Here is a 19,973-nt window from a genome sequence, read left to right on the forward strand (position 1 = left end):
CACTCCCTTTGGCACTACCTTTGGAATCATACTTTACACATACTAACTTTCCATATTTGGGTTTTGATCCAAAGTCTTTAAGACTTGCAATGATCTAACACACTGATAGAGAACTTTCTTGGAAATATGGTGCCAAATTTATTTTTAAAAGTATTTCAGTTCGTTGTGATTGGTGCCAAAGCAGATCTTTGTTGACAGCAAACTGGAACCAATGAGAGTAGTTCATCATCACTATCTAACAGCTCACAGGGAAGGATGACCTTTGTTTCTACTTTTTGTCCCTTGGAGTGAAAATGAACCGCACTTCCTATTTGTCCACAAACTCTTTACAGCTCCTCTTTCTTCCTAGCTTTTGCTTCAAAGGTCTTATATAGGCCTTGCTCTGAAAAGAAGAGCTCCTACTTCTGTAAATAAGCATCTGCAGACAACACATTTCAACGTGTTATTTCTGATCTACTAAGAGATAGCTCTAGGTTAGGACTTATGTCACTTCTGTAATAAACTATAGAGCCTTCATAGTATGTCCTGTATGTCCTGCCTCTAGTGAAGCTAGCTATATTTTCCACTCCAGAGCTGCCTGAACACAAGACTTCAACAGCATGGCTTGTTTGTGATTATTTTGAGTACCATGCAGGTATATACATATATTCAAATAAGAAGCACATATTTTAGCAGTGAGTTTGATTATCCATTAGTGGTTATGTATTTGTAGATAAATATCAATAATATCCAGCCATAACCAGACATTTTTTGCAGAATTTGTGCTTCAGCCAAACACAAGTTATGTGTTAATTCAACACTAATTATTGACTTAAACCAGGGATGGGATAGTTGAATTGCTTCATTGCTCTGTCATATATTAGAGTTCAGGCTAGCTGACACAGTAGTCTGTTTCAGCTTGAAGTGCTATAGAGCTCATATAATTTCTTTAAATTAGTTTCCACTAGATATGCTGTCCTGCTTTTTCAGGTTAGTGACTGAATAGGGAAGCTGTTTAGAGACACTAATTAGTATTCCAGCTCCAATTAAACTTTTTCCCATATTTGAATTTGCTCAGTAGCTGGTGCCTGTAGTGCTGTATAATTCTATTTTTTCCTATGAGGAGTACATGTAAAAGTAGCTTTTTCTTGTCTTTTAAATACAGTGCTATCTCAAGGATGATAATATTATCGTGCAAGATGAGGGAAAAAAAATCACTAAACAAGTAATTAAAAAATTTTGTTCAGAGTAATCTGCAGAGGTGAAAAAGTTTGAAAAATTATGTCCAAGCCAATAATTATGTCAAGCATGAGCCCTGTGAAATGTGTGTTAAATGTGATGTTATTCCAGTCTAAATGCATAGCAAAATTTCCCAACTATAGTTATTGACAGCTTGACAAAAGATTTTAATCCTAGCAAAGAATCAATGTTAAAGCTGTTAGTTGTCATGACTCTAAAGCATAAACATAAGGAAAAATAGTATGTGGCAGGTTAAAGGTGACCATTACATCTGATTATCTAGATTTTCATACAGTGCAAACACATCCTGCATTATGTGAGTTAAGTAAAACAGCAGTATCACTGATCACAGTAAGCACACCTTGGCAAAGTATTTCTTGAGCCACTTAGTACAGATTTCTTTTCAAATGATCATAACAGAGAGCTATGCAGCTGATACAGCTGAGGGAAGGGATGCCGCCCAGAGAGATCTTGACAAACTTGAGGATGTCGACCTCGAGGTCCAACGAGGCCAAGTGCGAGGTCCTGCACATGGGTCAGGGCAATCCCTAGAGTATCAGCATAGGCTGGGGGATGAAAGGATTAAGAGAAGCCGTGCAGAGAAGTACTTGGGGTTGGGGATACTGGTGGATGAAAAATTAGATATGAGCCAGCAATGTGCACTTGCTGCCCAGAAAGGCAATTGTTTGCTGTGCTTCACCAAAAAAATTGTGACCAGCAGGTCAAGAGGGGTAACTCTTCGCCTCTACTCTGCGCTGGTGAGACCCTACCTGGAGTGCTGTGTCCAGCACTGGAGTACCCAGCAAAAGAAAAATATGGGCCTGTTAGAGCAAGTCCAGAGACAGAGGAGGGCCACAAAAATGATAAAAGCACTGGAATACCTCTCCTATGAGGAAAGACTGAGACAGTTGTGGTTGTTTAGACTGGAGAAGAGAAAGCTCTGGGGAGACCTTTTCACTGATAATAGCCTTTCAGTGCATAAATGGGGATTATAAGATAGAGAATTTTTACCAGGAACAGAAAAGGAATTTAAACTGAAGCAGGGTAGATTCATATTAAATATAAAGAAGAAAATTTTTATGATGAAGCTGGTGCAACACTGGAACAGGTTGCCCAGAGAAGCTGTGGACTTATTCAAGATCATGTTGGACGGGTCTTGGAGCAGCCTGGCATAGTACAAGGTGTCCCTGCCCATGGCAGGGGGAGGTGCTTACACTGCATCTGTTTTTGAACATTCCATACAAAGTGGGGGCATTGGGTTACATCTGTGGCTTTTTTCTCTTGATTTTGGATATGCATTTAATTCAGTATGTCTTAAGTGGAAAATGTGTATGTAAAATATATTCAATAGCACTGGGACTAGGTATCCAAATACCAAAATAAACACCTACACACAGTTTATTTAATATTAGGTTACAGAGACAAGTGTTTATTCCCTCTGTTTCCTGTGGCTTCTCTGTTCCTAACAGCCTCCTACACCTCATAGGGGCAAAACCCTCATTTTTGCCTGTTAGAACTTTGGGAAGTGGAAACTGTGACTTCAAACTTTTAGTTTCAGGAGATCCTAGAGTTCATATCACTTAATTCCTAGTCTTCTGGGTTAAGGACAGGCTGCTACTTATTCAGTCCTTGACCAGTGAGTAAAGTAAATGACGTAACCACTGACAGGCTGCTGAAGTTGACAAGAGTAATATATAGCTGACCTCTCACTTTTAAGCACAAAGCCATTTATAGTTTACCCCCACTTCCCTTGCAATTTACTTTTCTTATAGTTTCTCCCTAGGTTTTCTTGGGTTATAATTATTTCAAGAAAACTAAGGTAATTCAATTACAAAAAAGGCAGAAAAAAAGCCTAGCAGAAGAACTTAATTGTAAAATGTTTTCCGGATAGAAAAATAATTTGTAATTGTACTATTGACAAAATGTCTTAATGATGACATCCAGTTTTTGATACGTGTTTAGTTTCAGCCAAACCTGATATCACTGAAGAGTTCATGTTTTTGTTTTCACGTTTAAATGTTCTAAGAAATAAATTAATCATTCCAGTCTGATCAGTCATTGTTCAATGTTGTTTTCATCTAAACAAATCATGCATCTGGAATGAAACATGGTTTTTACACAGTAGGTAGCTGAAAAAATCTTGCTTGTGTAATTTAGCTTCACTTCTAGTAATTGGCTGTGAAGAGCTGGTCCTTCTCCCTGGAGGCTGATTGCTGACCATTATTAAAAGTCTCACTTAAAGCAGAAAATCAGTAGCTTGATGTAAATACTCTGTGTCAAAAGTCACTGACAATTTAGCAGAGATATTTCCACTGAACTCATATAAAATGTTCAATATAGTAACTTCCTTTAAATTCTGCTGACTAGTGTTAAGTTTTCTGTCACCCTAAGCAAGCCAATTATGTTTCAACAAAAATACGTCTTACACTATTGTAAACTTTTATAAATATTTAAAAATAAACCTGGACTATTTCACTTGAAAACTGTTCCAAATGTAACAGAAACTTGTTTAAACTTTGTAACATACAATAAGTGTATATATAGTATTTTGAGTCAAGACTAGAATCTGTGTGGGTGGGGAACAGTTTTGCTGAAAGGGAACTTGGGGTCCCCATGGACAGCAACCTGAACTCAAGTCATCAGTGCACTGCTGCAGCAGTGAAGGCAAAACGGATCCTGGGCTGTATCCGCAGGGGCATTACTAGCAGAGAGAGAGAAGTGTGACTCTCTCATCCTAGTCAGGGCTTGTGAAGCCTTATCTGGAGTACTGTGGCCAGTTCTTGTCACCACAATTAATAATATGAACAAACTGGACAGGGTCCAAAAGAGGGCCACAATAAAGATCAAAGGGCTAAAAAACTTGCCCTGTGAGAAAAAACTGAAGGAGTTAGGTCTTTTGTCCATGGAGAAGGCTCAGGGGAGACCTAGACGCAGTATTCCAGTATTTAAAGGACAGCTACAAACAAGACAGAGGCTTTCTCTTCACAAGGAGCTTCATGGAGAAGACAAGTTGCACCAAGAGACAATGAAGAATTTTTTTTACTGTAAAAAAATGTAATCACTGAAACAACCTCCCCAGAGATACAGAGGATTCTCCACCATTTTTTAAAGTGATTTAAAAGTTTTAAAGATGTCATGGGACAGGATGGTCACCTAGGCTCCCTTTTCCATGAAAGGTTGGACCAGATGATCTATTCAATGATTCTATAATTCTGTTCTATGAGCCTTTCACTTGAATACTAACTAAAAAGCTGTATTGACATGATTCAACAGCCAACTGAATAATTTTCTATGTTTTTGGTTTGTTTTTTTCTCAGATCCATTGGCCTAGTACACCTCTGCAGGCAGAAGAATGCATAATTAAAGGAAGAGATGCTGTAAGTATCATCAATTACAAATTAAATACACTTTAATTACACCAGGGGCTGGTCCAAAACAAGTATTCAGGCACCTCTAAATTTCAGAGAGATCAGTGCACAGACATAATTCTATGTGTCGCGTCTTAGAGCTGTGTAACAGCTGTGAGCACACTAAACTGTTAGTTTAATTGCTTTTCAAACCAGGTCATAAACAGGCAATGAAAAGTCTTTATCATCTTAGCTTTCTTTTAGTTCATTTTTCTGGAGATATCAAAGAAGGTACCTTAACAAGTCTCCTTTCCAATTTTTATTTTCCGTTATTTTCATACTCATACCTTCTATGTTCACATTTTTCACATTTTAATTTATCATTAACATTCACATTCTCTAGAGTACTTACAAAAAAAATTTAATTCTTAGTAATTATAAAATATGCTCTAAAATGTTTTGCCGTGTAGGATTTATGTTATATAAATGAAAATATTCTGTATTAATGAGCCTGAAACTGTGCTGTTTTTGTGATCCACTGCCTTAACTGTAATCAGTTCTTGGGGAATGACCTGAAAGCTCACTGACATACAGCAGCTGATATCATTGGCACCATAGGATGAAAGCTCTTCTGGATGGGAGTTCTCTTTAATTTTGCAGCGTACCAAGCCCATTATCTGCACCTCATAAACACACAGCAAACACAGCACCTAATAAATTCCACAGCTGAGAGAGCTCACACTGTAACAAAGGATTTGAAAATGATGATAGTTTTACAGCAACAGTGACAGGAACATAGAACACAGAAGGGCATATACAAAGTTTTCCCACAAACATAGCAAACGGGCAGACTTGATGATAACCATAGCATATTCCCAGTGAAGATTAGGAAGCTATAAAGATTTCTGTTGAGGTACAAGCATGAGAACTGGCCACATCAAGGGAAAAGGTGAAAAAGATTAGAAAATAATAATAGTCATAATAAAAAACAGCATGATACTTTACTTCTTGCGCTCATGTGGTCTAGAACTGATCCTTTCTGAGGTATCTTTAAAGTTCATTGCATTTTTCTGGGTGCTTTTGTACCTTTTGGGATTTCAGGCGGCTTTTGTTGAAAATGTTGTTTTTCTACATTATCCAAACTTTATGGTCGTATTAAATGAATCTAAAAGCTAAATTCTTTGAGCTTTATTTAATACTACTTCTCAGCATAGGCTGCTATTAGTTAAAGCTGTGTCATCCTTCCTTCACCACTACTTGGTGGGATTTATTTTCTGATATTTTGACAACAGCCTAAATACATACAGAAATAAGTACTGTTCTAATGGTATGTAAGGCATGTTCTTCAGACTTGAGATTCCCTAAAATTCATACTTTTTTACAATCCAATCTGTCATTGTAAGTCTTCAAATTTGCGTTTGAATGAAGTCATAATTTCAAGAACTTCATCTATTTCCTACATCTTTCTGTAGTGTGAAAGTCTGGTGTCTCTTTTTAAGAGAAAATCACAGAATATTTAAATAATCATAAGGCTCCAGAAGTGGAGTCTTTAAGAAGAAGATGTTAAAATTGTAAAAGCCGGAAGTACTGTAATACTGAACAATATTCTAATCCATACATAAGACCTAATTATGTATGGGACTATGTGAAGGAGTAAAATTAATTAATTCCAGAGAAATCTTAGCAATTTTCATTAGCATGCTCAGTATTCAGTAATCTAAATTGCTCAACCTGTATGGAATCTAAATTAGAATAAAAGACCCTTCCTTATTACTTTTCGGTTTTGCCTTCGTTTTTGTAGCCATAAATCAATATTGATTTGGCATGTCTTAAAATCAACCATGTCCCATTTCTAAGTTCTGAATGCTGTTTTCTACTGTAAAATGTCAGAAAAAAATTACTTATCAGTCTTATCAGTGCTCAATTTTTTCTTATTTCCATGTTTTTCTTTTTTTTTATTTTTCTGCAAAAAGCTCTATCTATGAAAAAGATTTATATCTATGCAAAAGGTCTGCTAGTCCAGGCATAATTAACTAAGTAGAAATGAAAATGTTGTAATAAGTATCTCAGTGTTGAAGGTACTTCATGTGTTCTCTGCTACCTCTTTCTATGTTACAGAACAGGCCACTTCTACAAGCTTTTACAACCTTTAAAAGTTATCAGTTCATCTTGTAGCAGTAAAACTGCAAGCATTGTAGTCATAAGCACAGTTTCAGAGATCTTGTAGCAGGATTAATAAGACAGTTAGAAAAGCCTTGTTTTAGTGTTAGTTACATGTGCATCATCTTAAACCCAGGCCACAGTATTCTGATGTGGGTCTAGCCAAGGAAAAAATCTTTCTGCTCTCATCCAGTATGCCAAGAAACACACCTGTTAGTCTGTGGTGTGGAAGCTTTTACCCTTGCAATTATTTTATCAGAACTGGAAATCATTCAGGTACAGAAATCAAATTCTGTAGTGATGACTAACTCCTTCACACTGAGAGGTTTCAGATGAGTAAAATTCCACAGATCTATTAATAAGTGTTTGGAGCCTCCTAAAGGCATCCACAACATTTAATTAATTCACATAGTATGAAGAAAAGTTATTTTAATGTTCTTTTGGCTGATTCATCTCTTCCTTGTTATATGTACAGGATATTATTAGTGAGGTCAACAGCAATGCCTAGTTGCCTGACATTTCCCAGAGTAGCACCTATTTTAATTTGTTTATAAATGATAAAGTCTAGCTATTTGGAATAACTTTTTTCTATATTTGGTATCTGCCTCATCCTATGAAGGCACACAGGATTAAAAACGTGTAATTCTTGCCCATTTAAAAACAAAATCCTAAGAACCTCAGCAGTATTTTTGAGACAAATCTGCAGGCATATGTGGATAAAAAAAGGAAACCATGGAGTAAAGACCAGATCACCACTGACAGAGAACACAGTGGATGTCAGGAAGGTCATACTTGGAGGGGAGGGAGAAACTAGAACAGCAACAGTGCCCAGTAAAACATATATTTAAAAACTGCAAACTATAATAAAATTCTTACATATCATCATTCTGCTAGCACCAGTCAGTTAAATGTTTGTGAAATGCGTGTACATAGTGGGCATTTCTGTCTCTGAGTGCTGATTATGTATAGAGGCATTCTGCTGACAGGAAGGGTACTCAAAAAAATGACCATATACTAGCTGTGTAATATGCACAGTTTATTAAACAAGCGCACTAAAGTGAATAAGCACACTAATGCAAACAAACAAGAACACTAATGCAAATTGGGTATATATCTCTATATAATAAATAAGTACAATAAAGCAAATCAGAGAGATAGATACATATATAAGTAAAGTACAGAGGAAAATTAACAATGCATCAAATCATTACTGCATGGAGACAACAGAGATTAAGAAGAAATACATTACAAAATACCACCAAATCATTATTTGGGCCCACACTTCAAGCTGGGAAGCCCCTTTGCAGCCAATGCCAATAGTCTCAAGAAATTGGGAAAATTCCTACACCCACAGGTGAGGCTTCAGATTTGGCTACAAGAGGATCCTGCTTTTATACCCTTAGAAAAACAACGGCTTTATGCCAGATCTGTAACTGTTTACCTGTGGGGTCACGCAGTTCTTACGATCTCCCTGTTGTCCTCATTGAGAGCATTGGTCAGGGGCTACAGTGCAGCCAAGTAGGAAGGTCATAGAACAGCTGCACATCCGCCTCTTTTTATTATTATTATTTTTCTTTAATTTTTTTTAAATGGAATAAATTAGTTAAGAAGTGAGAAATTCATAAAGGAAGATGTTGCAAGGTTGATTTTTCCTTTCCATGTACATAATATTCAAGTGCACAGCAGGTTACCTGACTGTGTAGTTTCTTTCAATTATCATGGTATATCTTCAAGGTGAATGACTAAGGAGAATCATGTAGCAAACAATAGTTTTTCATTATGACCCTTATTTATTTTTGGAGCAGTTGGAAATCTTATACTGAATGTCGCAAAGTTTTGATGAAGGAAGAAACATGGTGTCTCAGTTTTGAGCCCAATGTGGATATGCAAGAGTTGAATTCTGCTCATGGTCCTGCTGCAGACTCATCTTCTGTTTTGCAAATGGTTAATAAGATTCAGGGCTGTTCTCATTGCAAATATAGCAGTCGGGAAACCAACGTAGTTATCAGCAAAGGACAGGAAATTTTCAAGGCGGAAATTCCTTCACTCTGTTTTATGCATTTGTTTTAAGATGATAGAATTAACTTCCTTCTGGGGATGTCTGGCCTTTTGTGTTAACTACTGAAAAAGACTAGGAAAATACCATAAATTACATGTCTAAACTTTAAAATAGCTAAAATTAGCTAAGATTAATACGATTATAATTATCTTCTTAAACTTGATGCAACTGTCTTAAAACCCAGGGTCTGAGTTGCAGAAATGAATGGAGCAACAAATGGAAATGAACAGGAATTTTGCTCCAAACATAGAAATCATTGCAAAATGTTGCACACTCTGTAAAACCAAGTCCCAGCAGTCCAAAAATCAATGGATACTTTTATCTCTCTCTCTCTCCATTTCTAGTTGAGCACAGGAAGGATAATGACCCCACATCTCAAAGGCATGTTTGAAAATTTTTTAATTGTAATATCTATGAAGCTGCAAATACACTAATGAGTTCCAGAGCATTGCCCTGGGGAAGAAATGAATAATTTTTTCTTCAAAGAAAGGTTTGAACATTGAGAAAAGATAAAGCATGAGGCTATACAATATTAAAAAAAATAATAAATTATTAGCAATTAATTATACAAGAAATTAATGGTGCAGTAGTCTATTTTTTGTGTTATTTAGTGTTATTTCTCTTGACCTAATGTTTGTTTAACTTGAGAGAGAAGCTATTTGCTGGCTATTCTCATCTCATGCTCTGAGTCTAATGTCTAGTGCATCTAATAATGCTTAGTAAAATAAATATTTGGATTTGCAGAATACCTTTGAGATTAAAGAAGCACAGAAGCATGTTTTATACATTAATAACTCCTTACTGGTTAAGCGTCCAAAATGAATTGTGACAAACCACTGCTTTAAACTTGCTTTTTTCAAGTCAAAGTTATTCATCCATGAAATTGGTGGCACTGAGGTATTAGCACAAAGTGGGAAAACTAACATATTATATTTAACAGAGTAGAAAGGTTTGATATGCAAAATATCATCTAAGGTCACCTAAGATATTAAAAATATAATTTTGTTATAATACTGATATTTTCCTATTTTTTTTTTTATAAACAAGGATGAATGTGCAAATTACGTCCGTGTCCTTCACCGATATAACAGAACACATCTTCTGGCTTGTGGAACAGGAGCTTTTGATCCTCTCTGTGTTTTTATTAGAGCTGGACATCCATCAGAGGTAAGAAATATATTTTACTATAGTAACTTTTTGGGTCTGGATTCCACCAGAATTTTTTCTATGATTAAAAATAAATATTTAAATTTAAGCTCTCAGAGTTCCCTTACAAACCATATAAGAAATATTTTCTCTGATGAAATGTAATGCTGGTCTAAAATTCAGTTTGTGACTAGAGGAACTGAATAATGCTTGAATGTATATTTAGGGTAATTATGCAAAGAACTCAGAGTTATTTTCATCTTAGAGTTTTATTAAGTAAGCTGATACAGCAATTTTCATCAACAAATATTAAATATTTTGGCTGGTTTTAGCTAAATCTGTATTTTGGGGGGTGTTTTGTTTTGTTTTCCGTTAAATGATGCACCGTGTAACAGAATACACAGGCATAGAACGATTTGGTTTGGAAAGGACCTTAAGATCACCTAACTGAACCCCCCTGACATGGCAGGAAAACCTCACACTTGCCCAAGACCCTGTCCAACTGGGCCTTGAACACTGTCAGGGGTGGAGCATTCATCATTCTTTGGACAGTCTGTTCCACTGTCTCACCACCCTCGCAGTAAAGAACTTCTTTTTATCTAATCTGACCTTCCCCTGTTTAAGTTTTAACCCATTATCCCTTGTTCTGTCACTACAATCTCTAATGAATAGTTCCTCCCCAGCATCCTTATAGGCCCCCTTCAGATACTGGAAGGCTGCTATGAGATCTCCACGCAGCCTTCTCTTCTCCAGCCCCAACTTTCTCAGTCTATCCTCATACAGGAGGTGCTCCAGTCCCCTGATCATCCTCGTGGCCCTCTTCTAGACTTGTTCCAACAGTTCCATGTCCTTTTCATGTTGAGGACACCAGAACTGCACACAATACTTCAAGTGGGGTCTCACAAAAGCAGAAGAGAGGGACAGGATCACCTCCTTCAACCTGCTGTCGTTATTCCTTTGATGCAGCCCAGAATATGGTTTGCTTTCTGGGCTGTGAGCACACACTGAAGATGCCGTATATTCATATTAATTTGATGGGAGGTGGCATACTTTAATAATTCTTTGTTAATTTCAGCTTCTTGGTATTGATCATGCATAGTAAGCACGTCAGCTCCTTACTGACGCTTGTAGCTGAGTGAAATAGTACCACAGAGAAGAACATTAAGTGCAGAATTAAGCTACATTATAAATAGTTGATGTGAGCATGAACTGTGTTTAATGTTTTGTGCAGCTGAACTAGGATAAATTGGAAAAACTTTCCTGTATCTTAAAAGATTAAAGCTAAATTTTGAATTATGTTATTTTTTTTCTTTCTGAGTCATTAAACATCAAAATTACTTACTTTATCAGTTTATGATGGGTTTCCCCTAATTCTTTTTTTCACAAATTTCAGCTTAAGCTCTCCAACCCAAACTTGTTTTGTTCTGTCTCTTAACATCTTTCCTTAATTGTTCTGCTCCACATTTAACTGACAGTTTTGTAGCTAAGGAGTTAGAGCAGCTAAAATTCAGACTTGTCCCATACAGTATTGTTTATTGGTCTATTAGTCACAAGAACAAGAAAACAGAGGACAGGGGCTGGAGATGACTTAAAATAAGTACTTGGCTAGAATAAACTATAATTGCAGATATTGTTCTTCTTAAAATGTACTTATATAAATCAACCAAGTTATTTAATTTAATAAATTTAGTGGTTTTAGTGTTTTTTCGGTTTTTGTAATCAGCTTTTCTGAGTAAAGATGCATCCCTTTGGCAAACTAAACTAGAATCACATCACCAGAAACAGCCTCCAAGGATCCAATCAATACTGTGCACCTCCAACTGCTGTCAAAATAAGAATCATCTCAGAAGTTAAGAACTCAGTATAACACATTTGAAATCATTTGGTTTGCAGAAACACTGTCTTCTGAAACTGGGGAAAAAAATAAATATTAAGCAATTTTTAAAATATGGGAACTTCATATCTTCTTCGCTCCTCTCATAAACTTCCTGTCAGGCTTCCCGGTACAGTTTGAAGAAAACAATGCCTGTATATTTATGAAAACTATTTAAGAAAGCATAAGCAACAGGCTAATAAAAACAGAAACCAAACAACCAAAAAATGAGAAACAAGATGCATACATAAGAATGTGTGGGCCATGATAGCCCCTTTATGTTTCACATTCTTCCCTTCCTTTCTTTTTGTTTATCATTCTCCCTTGTGAAACTGAGGTTCTAAAATTTTACCCACACTCCAGTCATGGGAAAATTACCTTTTTTTGTATTTGCGTAGACCAACAGGAAATATGTTTGCTACACTAGTAAGTAGCTATATTAGTTTCCATTATCTGAAAAGCTGACTATCTGGATTAAAAAAGACAGGTGCCATGTGTATGATAGGTTAAAAATAACACATGGCATGTGACTGAGTAAGCAAATTGTAATCTTGCTTTCTTTGACTGATAAGAACATCCTGTAACTGAAGGAGTTGAAGGGACAAGATCCTTCCTCACAAAACTGCAGTTCAGTCTCTCTTTGCTGATCTCTCTAGTCAGAGTATCCTGATTCAATAACTTCCAATTACTGTCTCCCATTTCTTCCACTTCAGCTCTCTGACTTCTTTCTCACTGTCTGACTGTCATAGAAGGGAGAGTAACAAATGAAACAGTCTTAAAAATGTAACGACATTATTCAATTTCTAAACAGAACCCTAACACCTTTATTTAAAAATTAGTAAACCTCGTACTTTTAATTTGAAGGGCAAATGCTGGTTTATAATATGCAGTTATATGCAGTTAAATGCAGTTCATAGTATGCAGCTGGCTGAAAGTCAAGTTTTTTAGATATTGTTGATTTTTTTATTAAATATATTACATTTCAGTATAATTAAAATATATCTTTGATCAGCAAATTAACTTGCTTCTGAACAGAATGTCTTTAAGTAGCACCAGGTGTATTTGAAGCTTATATACATTTAAACAATGACACTTTACATATGTGTTGCGGTACATAGTGTAGGAGGCAAAAAAGGACTCCTTATAGCAGACTTCTATGTATGTAGATACATAGTTAATGCCACATATGAAGCTAGATCCATTCTTCCATATGGAACTATGAATCAACAATATCAACACAGATGATATACTGTGGTCAGGTACCTTAACTATAAATTTCTCAATGCTTCCTGAGCTGATGGAGAAGGGAAGATGCACCCTGTCTGTAAACACTGCAGAGTTCTTAACTTACAAATTGCATATACATAGAAATTAGAGATATCGGCATTTAAGAACATGATAGAATAGCAGGATTATATTTTTCTACAACCTTTTCCAGCTTACAGAACAGGCCAAAGAGAAACAATGTGTTGGAACAAAACATCCACTTGAGACTTCTGATCTTGGTGCTGTCTAGTGCTATGTTGCAGGAAAATTCATTTCGTTGTTGGCTTGCAACAAAAGTTCATGTAAGGTCATTCACTTCTGAATAGCCATATGTTAAGAAACCAAAGCGTTAACACTTTTTCCTTTGAACGGTAGCAATATCCCAAAGCTATGACTTTGATCATACTGTGTGGTATACTGATACAGTATTCAGCATGTTTTTGTGAGTTGCAATACAACTTATGAGAAGGAGCTACAGATTCATACATTCTTATCAAAACCAGGTTTGAGCTGTGCCTTGCAGAACGCTGAGCCAAAAAGATATATTTGTATCAACAACAGGTAGAATTTGATTGTCTCATTGGCAGATCATTAATCTTTGGAACTTACTGAAAAACAGAATCTATCTTTCTCAAAAAAGAAAATCACAGTAAAAAAGTCTATTCTCCTAGCCAGTCTCCTAGAAAATATTAATCTCATTATGTATTAACTGAAATGAGCCTTAAAATCTTTCACAATCAAATCGTACTGTGATACCTTCTGTATGTTGAAATGGTTCTTTCATGCTTTTCATGTTTTATAAAAATTTAATGTACTATGTATTTTGTCTTAATATAAATAATTATATTTGAATATGTTGACAAATTAAGAAAGAAAAACCAAGAAGCAATAAATATAGCATTTATTTAATTCTACTTCAAACTTGTTTTGTACCACCAGAATCTAACTAAATGTTTTTCTAAATCAATTAATTTATAAATTCTATGATATACTATATGTGAATTTGAAAGATTAAATATATAATGTTTTACTGCAGTCGTTCTATTGTAATACTGGTTTAACTGAATTGCTTTGGAGTTCCAGGCCATTCAGTTTTGTACAGCTGTTGCCAGATATTACAATTCTAAAAATATTCAAGTATAGTCACTGACAGCAACATGCAGTTTTTTTATTTTTTTCTCCCTTTCTAATTACTTTGACTCTAATGAATGTTGCTTCTGCAAGTTTAAACATTTCATCAATTACTCCATGTTTTTTATGTCATTTAGAAATAAATTACAAATTGGGAAAATAAGAGTGCTGATTTTGCAGACAGAACAACTATTGGTGTTTGTAAAAGAATATATGTCAAAATCTTGCCCAAAAAAACAAGTTAATTGCCAGCCAGTAAGTGAGTTCATTAGCACTGACTTCATGAAATGCTTTCAAATGTCAAAAGTTCATTCAGGTCAGAAAAAGTTGGGCTCCTCCAATTTCTACTTGTCTGTCATCCAGAAATGAAAGAAGGTTCATGTCATTGAAATAAACGAATTTTTTCAGAAGGAAGCAAGAGTCAGAGAGCCTCCACCCGAAGTTTCCCATGATGAATTGAACATGAAGCCTTCTTACACATTTTGTGAGAAAAAATCTGAGATAAGTTTTCAAACCAAATATAGAAGATGAAGAAAAATGCAGAAAAAAAATTTACTCTGCTCCCATTCTTACCAAATTGACATTTGTCCCTCCTGTTAGCCTTGATGCCAACAAAAGGCAGGGTGGGGGGAAGTATCTGGATCTGTTTTTTTCCATTTGCCTGTATATAAACCCAGTTCTGGCAGTAGAAGATGAGTACTTGAATAAGTGCATACTGTCTCAGTCTGTTTCTCCACATGTATCTGCTATTACTCCACTACTGTTCTATAGATCAAAATATGTTACATGAATGATGATTATCCTTAAATAAATTGGATGAGATATCTGCAGTCAGACAATGATTTTATCTTAATGCGTTTTCTATTCAGCAGAGCAACAGGTTTTAGGGGTACTCCAAGGACATTCCAATAATCCAAACTGCACCATGGGGGAGAATGGCTTAAACTGAAAGAGGGTAGATTTAGATTAGATATTAGGAAGAAATTTTTTACTGTGAGGGTGGTAAGACACAAGAACAGGTTGCCAAAAAAGTGGACGCCCCATCCATAGAAATGTTCAAAGCCAGCTTGGATGGGACTTTGAGCAACCTGGGCTGGTGGAAGGTGTCCCTCCCCGTGGCAGGGGGCTTGGAACAAGATGATCTTTATGGTCCCTACCAACCTAAACCATTCTATGATTCTGTGCTTCTATGATTAACTAACTCACAAAGCACCTTTAACAAGCCCACATGGAAGTCCCACCAAACACAGCTGAAGAGATTATCAACCGTCACCCCAGGCTGCCAAGACCACCACTAAATCATATAAAAAAAATCTACATGGTTTTTGAACACTTCCAGGGATGGTGATTTAACCACTGCCCTGGGCAGCCTGTTCCAATGCCTGATCACCCTCTCTGTGAAGAAATTGTTCCTAATATCCAGTCTAAAAATTCCCTGGCACAGCCTGAGGCTGTTACTTCTTGTTCTACCACTTGTTACTTGGGAGACGAGATCAACCCCCACCTCACTACAACCTCCTTTCCAGGTAGTTGTAGAGGGCAGTAAGGTCCTCCTTGAGCCTTCTCTTCTGCAGACTAAACAAGCCTAGTTCCCGAAGCCATTTCTCATAAGACTTATTCTCCAGACCCTTCACCAGCTTTGTTGTCCTTGTCTGGATCTACTCCAGCACCTCAATTCACCTCCCTACACCAAACAAATGTAGGCAATATGACTTCCTAAGCCCTTGCTTTAACAGACTGAAATTGAACTGACATGGAAGATAAGAGAGAATGTTCCAGTCATACCTCAGTTTAAATTTTACATGACATAATTCTTATACTCTTGACTAGTGTTTGGTAATGTCATCATTCTTTCAGCTTTTTGTTAAGAAACAAATTGTATGCATATATATATCTATTATTTTAGGATATTGTTTCTGACATATTTTTATAATCAAAGCAAACAGTGACCTGCCCAGTTACTCCCTCTCCAAGTTTTTTTCCTATTACTTCATCTCCACTCTCAGTCTGCAGAGGATTAAAGAGGAGGAACATCTGATTTCACTGACCAAACTGAAGTGGGTGTCGGTCACTCCTTCATTAGACAGAATGTGTGACAAATTCTTGCCTAGAAAATATTTGCTCAGAGACACAGTGTCCCTCTGCACAAATAAAAAACCACCAGTTAGAATACCATCCACTAAATCTTTTCAGGTTTTTCAACCCACTATATTTATGGGATTGAATGTCCAATCCTAAATACTATGAAATTGCTTATTTACTGTAGTCTTCTGCATCTATACTTCATGTGAAACTAGTCATTGAGATGAGTGATGTGTGATGGGTGATGTGATGATCAATGTCAAGTGCTCATATATATGGAGTGCTGCCAAATAAGCAACACAGTGTCATAGAATATTTTACCAGGGGGTCCATTACATCATCTAGTCTGAATCCCTACATCACAGGCTGTCAAATTCCATCAAAACATCCAAAAGCACAAATTTCAGTTAGATTTGAGTATTTCAGGATTTGAGAGTTAAATATGCAAATATTTCAAGAGAGATTAAAATGGTACGTAAGCTTATAGTATACATTAATTAAGTGAAGATTACCCCTGTGCTCACTGTATACAACAAAGATGCTGTGTTGCAGTAAGGAAAAGAAAAAGAAAAGGTCAAACATTTTCTTGTGAAACAGGGTGGAAAAGTTACTTCTGAAACAATGCATATGGTTATGTGAGAAATTAAAGTTCATCATATTATAGCCGTGTTGGCTATAATAATTACCTTAGTGAAAAGCTGTTTACATTAAGCTAAGTAAGGATAATGAAGAAATACCAATTCTGTTCTTCCCATGCTTTGCTAGGGAAGGAATAATGTGTATTGCACAAATAGAAACAAAGGCTAGAAGGGACCATCAGAACATTTTATGTGGTCAGCCACACACTGCATGGATAATTTCTCCTAGGTATTGACTTCAAACTGTTTCAGGGATATTTCAAAGAATCCAGATAACAGTAACACTATTATTTCTCTGGTAAGCTGTTCTAATACTTAATAATGTTCAATGTTTCAAAAAAAAGGCACTCATTTAAGGTGAAATTTATCTAACTTCAAATTCCTGTCATTTAATCATAATATGCTTTTGTTAGCAAGGTTGAAAAGTCTCCTCTTATCTTTGCACATCTTTTTCACATGTTAGCACCTATGCAAAGATCAAGCCACCTCTTCACTTTTTTGATAAAGTGTATAAACATAGCTCCTTAAACCTCCTATCACAAGGATTCCTCAATCATATTTGTGTCCTTCCTGTGAACTCGCTGCACTACTTTCATATGTTCTGGAAGTGCACACACTAGAACCATGGTATTTGATGGTGTGTATACAAGCAAGATCACTTCCCTAACTCTGAGCTTCCTCTTTTCATAGACTTAAGTGCTGAGCTCTTGGCACAGTATCAAAATGAGAAACATCTTTCTAGCATTTCACACTTGACCCAAAGTTCTTCTCAGGGGCACAAAATTATCCCAGTTTAGACATTTATTTGAGGCACCTAATTAGCAGTCTTTTATGACAAGGTCAATGAAGAGATTTCTAGAGATGCCTGTCACTGTCAGCTGTAACAAGGCACCTGGGATGTCCAAGATCCTAAATGAGGCACCTCAGTCTAATACATGAAAGTAGTCTGAACAAGGATTTGAACTTTTCACCCTCTAGAGCATTCTGATGCTCTTCACATACAAATTGTATTCCCTATTCCAAGATATGCTTTGGACACAGTTGTATTAAAATCAACGTTGTTAGCTTCTGACCTTTAAATCAATATTCAGAGCATTCCATAAGCCAGAGCCCTCATTAACCCTTTCATTATTTATGTTTCCTCAGTCTTTTGTAAACTTCACTAGGAAGAAATCATACGATTGTTTAAATCACTACTAAATAAAAAAAAAAAATCATCTTTCTATCAAAAACAAAATGTAGGGAAACCTTCTGTAAAGCAGGATTCACCAGTGCATACCTTATAACAACTATACTATGATCAGTCAGTAATTTAGATTTATGTCATATAATTCTGCAGTGCTCAAGTTTTTTCATCAAATAGCTATGTACTAAGCCAAATGCCCTGAAGAAGTCCAAGTATTCTGTATCAGCACAGTTGTTCTTATCTGTCACTCTTACACATTTCAACAGACAACAGGTTTGTTTGACAGTACTCTCCATCCATAAAATGAGGTGAGTGACATTCATTACTTTTGAATACTGTCTAAATATGTCCATACGTGAAGTTTAAGTTAAATTTGGCAGATTGGTAGAGAATGTGAACTGATCAGCCATATGAAATGAATTTTCCATCATATTAGACCTTCCCTTTTCAGTATTAAACACAGATGGTTAGGAGAGAATGAATCAATACAGAGAAATAATACTAGTACTCCAAGGAAAAAGAAATACTCCACCTGTGTGGTAATTTGATGGGGTTGGGTAAAATATTTCAGATCTCATCATAATAACTTTTAGATTTTGTCACCCTTATTTCTGAGAGAAAGCATTGTTCTAAGTGAGGACACCTGATGCAGTCTATGGAAGCGTTTGAGCAGTGGAGGTACTGTTCAATAAGGTGTTATCATAATTTAAAGCAGCAAAATCTGAACAATGACAGGATTTATAAAATGCACCTTTGGTATTGTATAATTCCTCTACAATTTATGACTGTAATTATTCTTATTTGACTGAGATCTATCCAGGAGAATTACTCTACATTGACAAGTGGACTAAAAAGAAGTACTAGTTGCAGTTCATATGTGCTGTCAACAGGCAGTGGATCCACTCCTCTGCCCTTTCTTCCAGAATGGCCCACTTTGGCATAGCCTGTTGAAGCTCTGCAACAGGACTGTTGGCTATCTAAGGCTCCATGCTACAGGGATAGACAGAATTTCCCCAGGGTATCTGCTTGCTTTCTGAAATCCACTCTCAGCTGAATGTTGCTGTTGTCCTCTCCATACCTAGTACATCTGTTGTTCCATCCATCATCAAAGCCTAGACTCAAACCATAAAGTTGTATCCTTTTTTTTAATTTTACTTTTATTTTGTTCACAACCTTAGTCCCCAGTTCTTATGATAGCAATCATTAGATGAAAGGACTTTTATTTGGTATTTGTTCTGATATGAACTTCACAATCTCAACACAAGTTTAGCCTGTCAGTATCAAGAAAAAATGAAAGTCTTAGCTAGGGAAGCTCTGTGTAAAGACTATGCAATTCTCCACAGAAATTCCTTCAATTTTGTATAAAAATTTTGTGCTTTCTTTAGCTCCACTTTCATCTGGTCATTATGTATCTCCATATACAGCTATTCAAACAATTTAATTCTAGAGGTCCTGTATGTAGTTCCTGGAACTTTCATGCCTACTACCACTCCAGTGTAGTATAATCATAATTTATTTTTCTAAAGGTCCTATTCTATGCCATTGGACATTAATGAGTTTATGTGTCCAGTTTATGGTCATGCAAAGGCGTGCCATCTAAAATTCTGAGCAGTTCAATCCCTTCTGTTTAAAACATTCTGAGCTGCTAAAGATAAATGCCTGTGATTTCTCTATGTGGGGTGGTTTTGGTTTTTTGATATTTTTTTTTCCCTGTTGCCAGAGAATTTCACATGCATTAAATCAGAGAAATGTATTATTTCTGCCACTTCAGGCCAGATATTTTGACACGAGTCACAAATTGCTAATCCTTTTGCAAACGCAGACAGCAGTCTGACATAGCTCCAGATTTTAAACATGTTTTCAGATT

The 19,973-nt window shown here is 36.1% G+C and overlaps 1 protein-coding gene across 2 annotated transcripts in view; it reads left to right on the forward strand.

Moving 5' to 3' along the window:
- Nucleotides 1–19,973, forward strand: part of SEMA3E (semaphorin 3E) — a 138,085-nt gene that overhangs the window by 72,878 nt on the left and 45,234 nt on the right. For both annotated transcript variants that reach the window (XM_061467306.1, XM_061467305.1), the window contains 2 exons: nt 4,536–4,595; nt 9,832–9,951. In XM_061467306.1, coding sequence (XP_061323290.1) covers nt 4,536–4,595; nt 9,832–9,951 — 180 coding nt within the window. The remainder of the gene's footprint in view (nt 1–4,535; nt 4,596–9,831; nt 9,952–19,973) is intronic.

The sequence above is a fragment of the Pezoporus flaviventris genome, unplaced genomic scaffold (genome assembly GCF_033815535.1).
Source record: "Pezoporus flaviventris isolate CSIRO_AGI_PZ_B2104156 unplaced genomic scaffold, CSIRO_AGI_Pfla_v1 ptg000045l, whole genome shotgun sequence".
Taxonomy (NCBI): domain Eukaryota; kingdom Metazoa; phylum Chordata; class Aves; order Psittaciformes; family Psittacidae; genus Pezoporus; species Pezoporus flaviventris.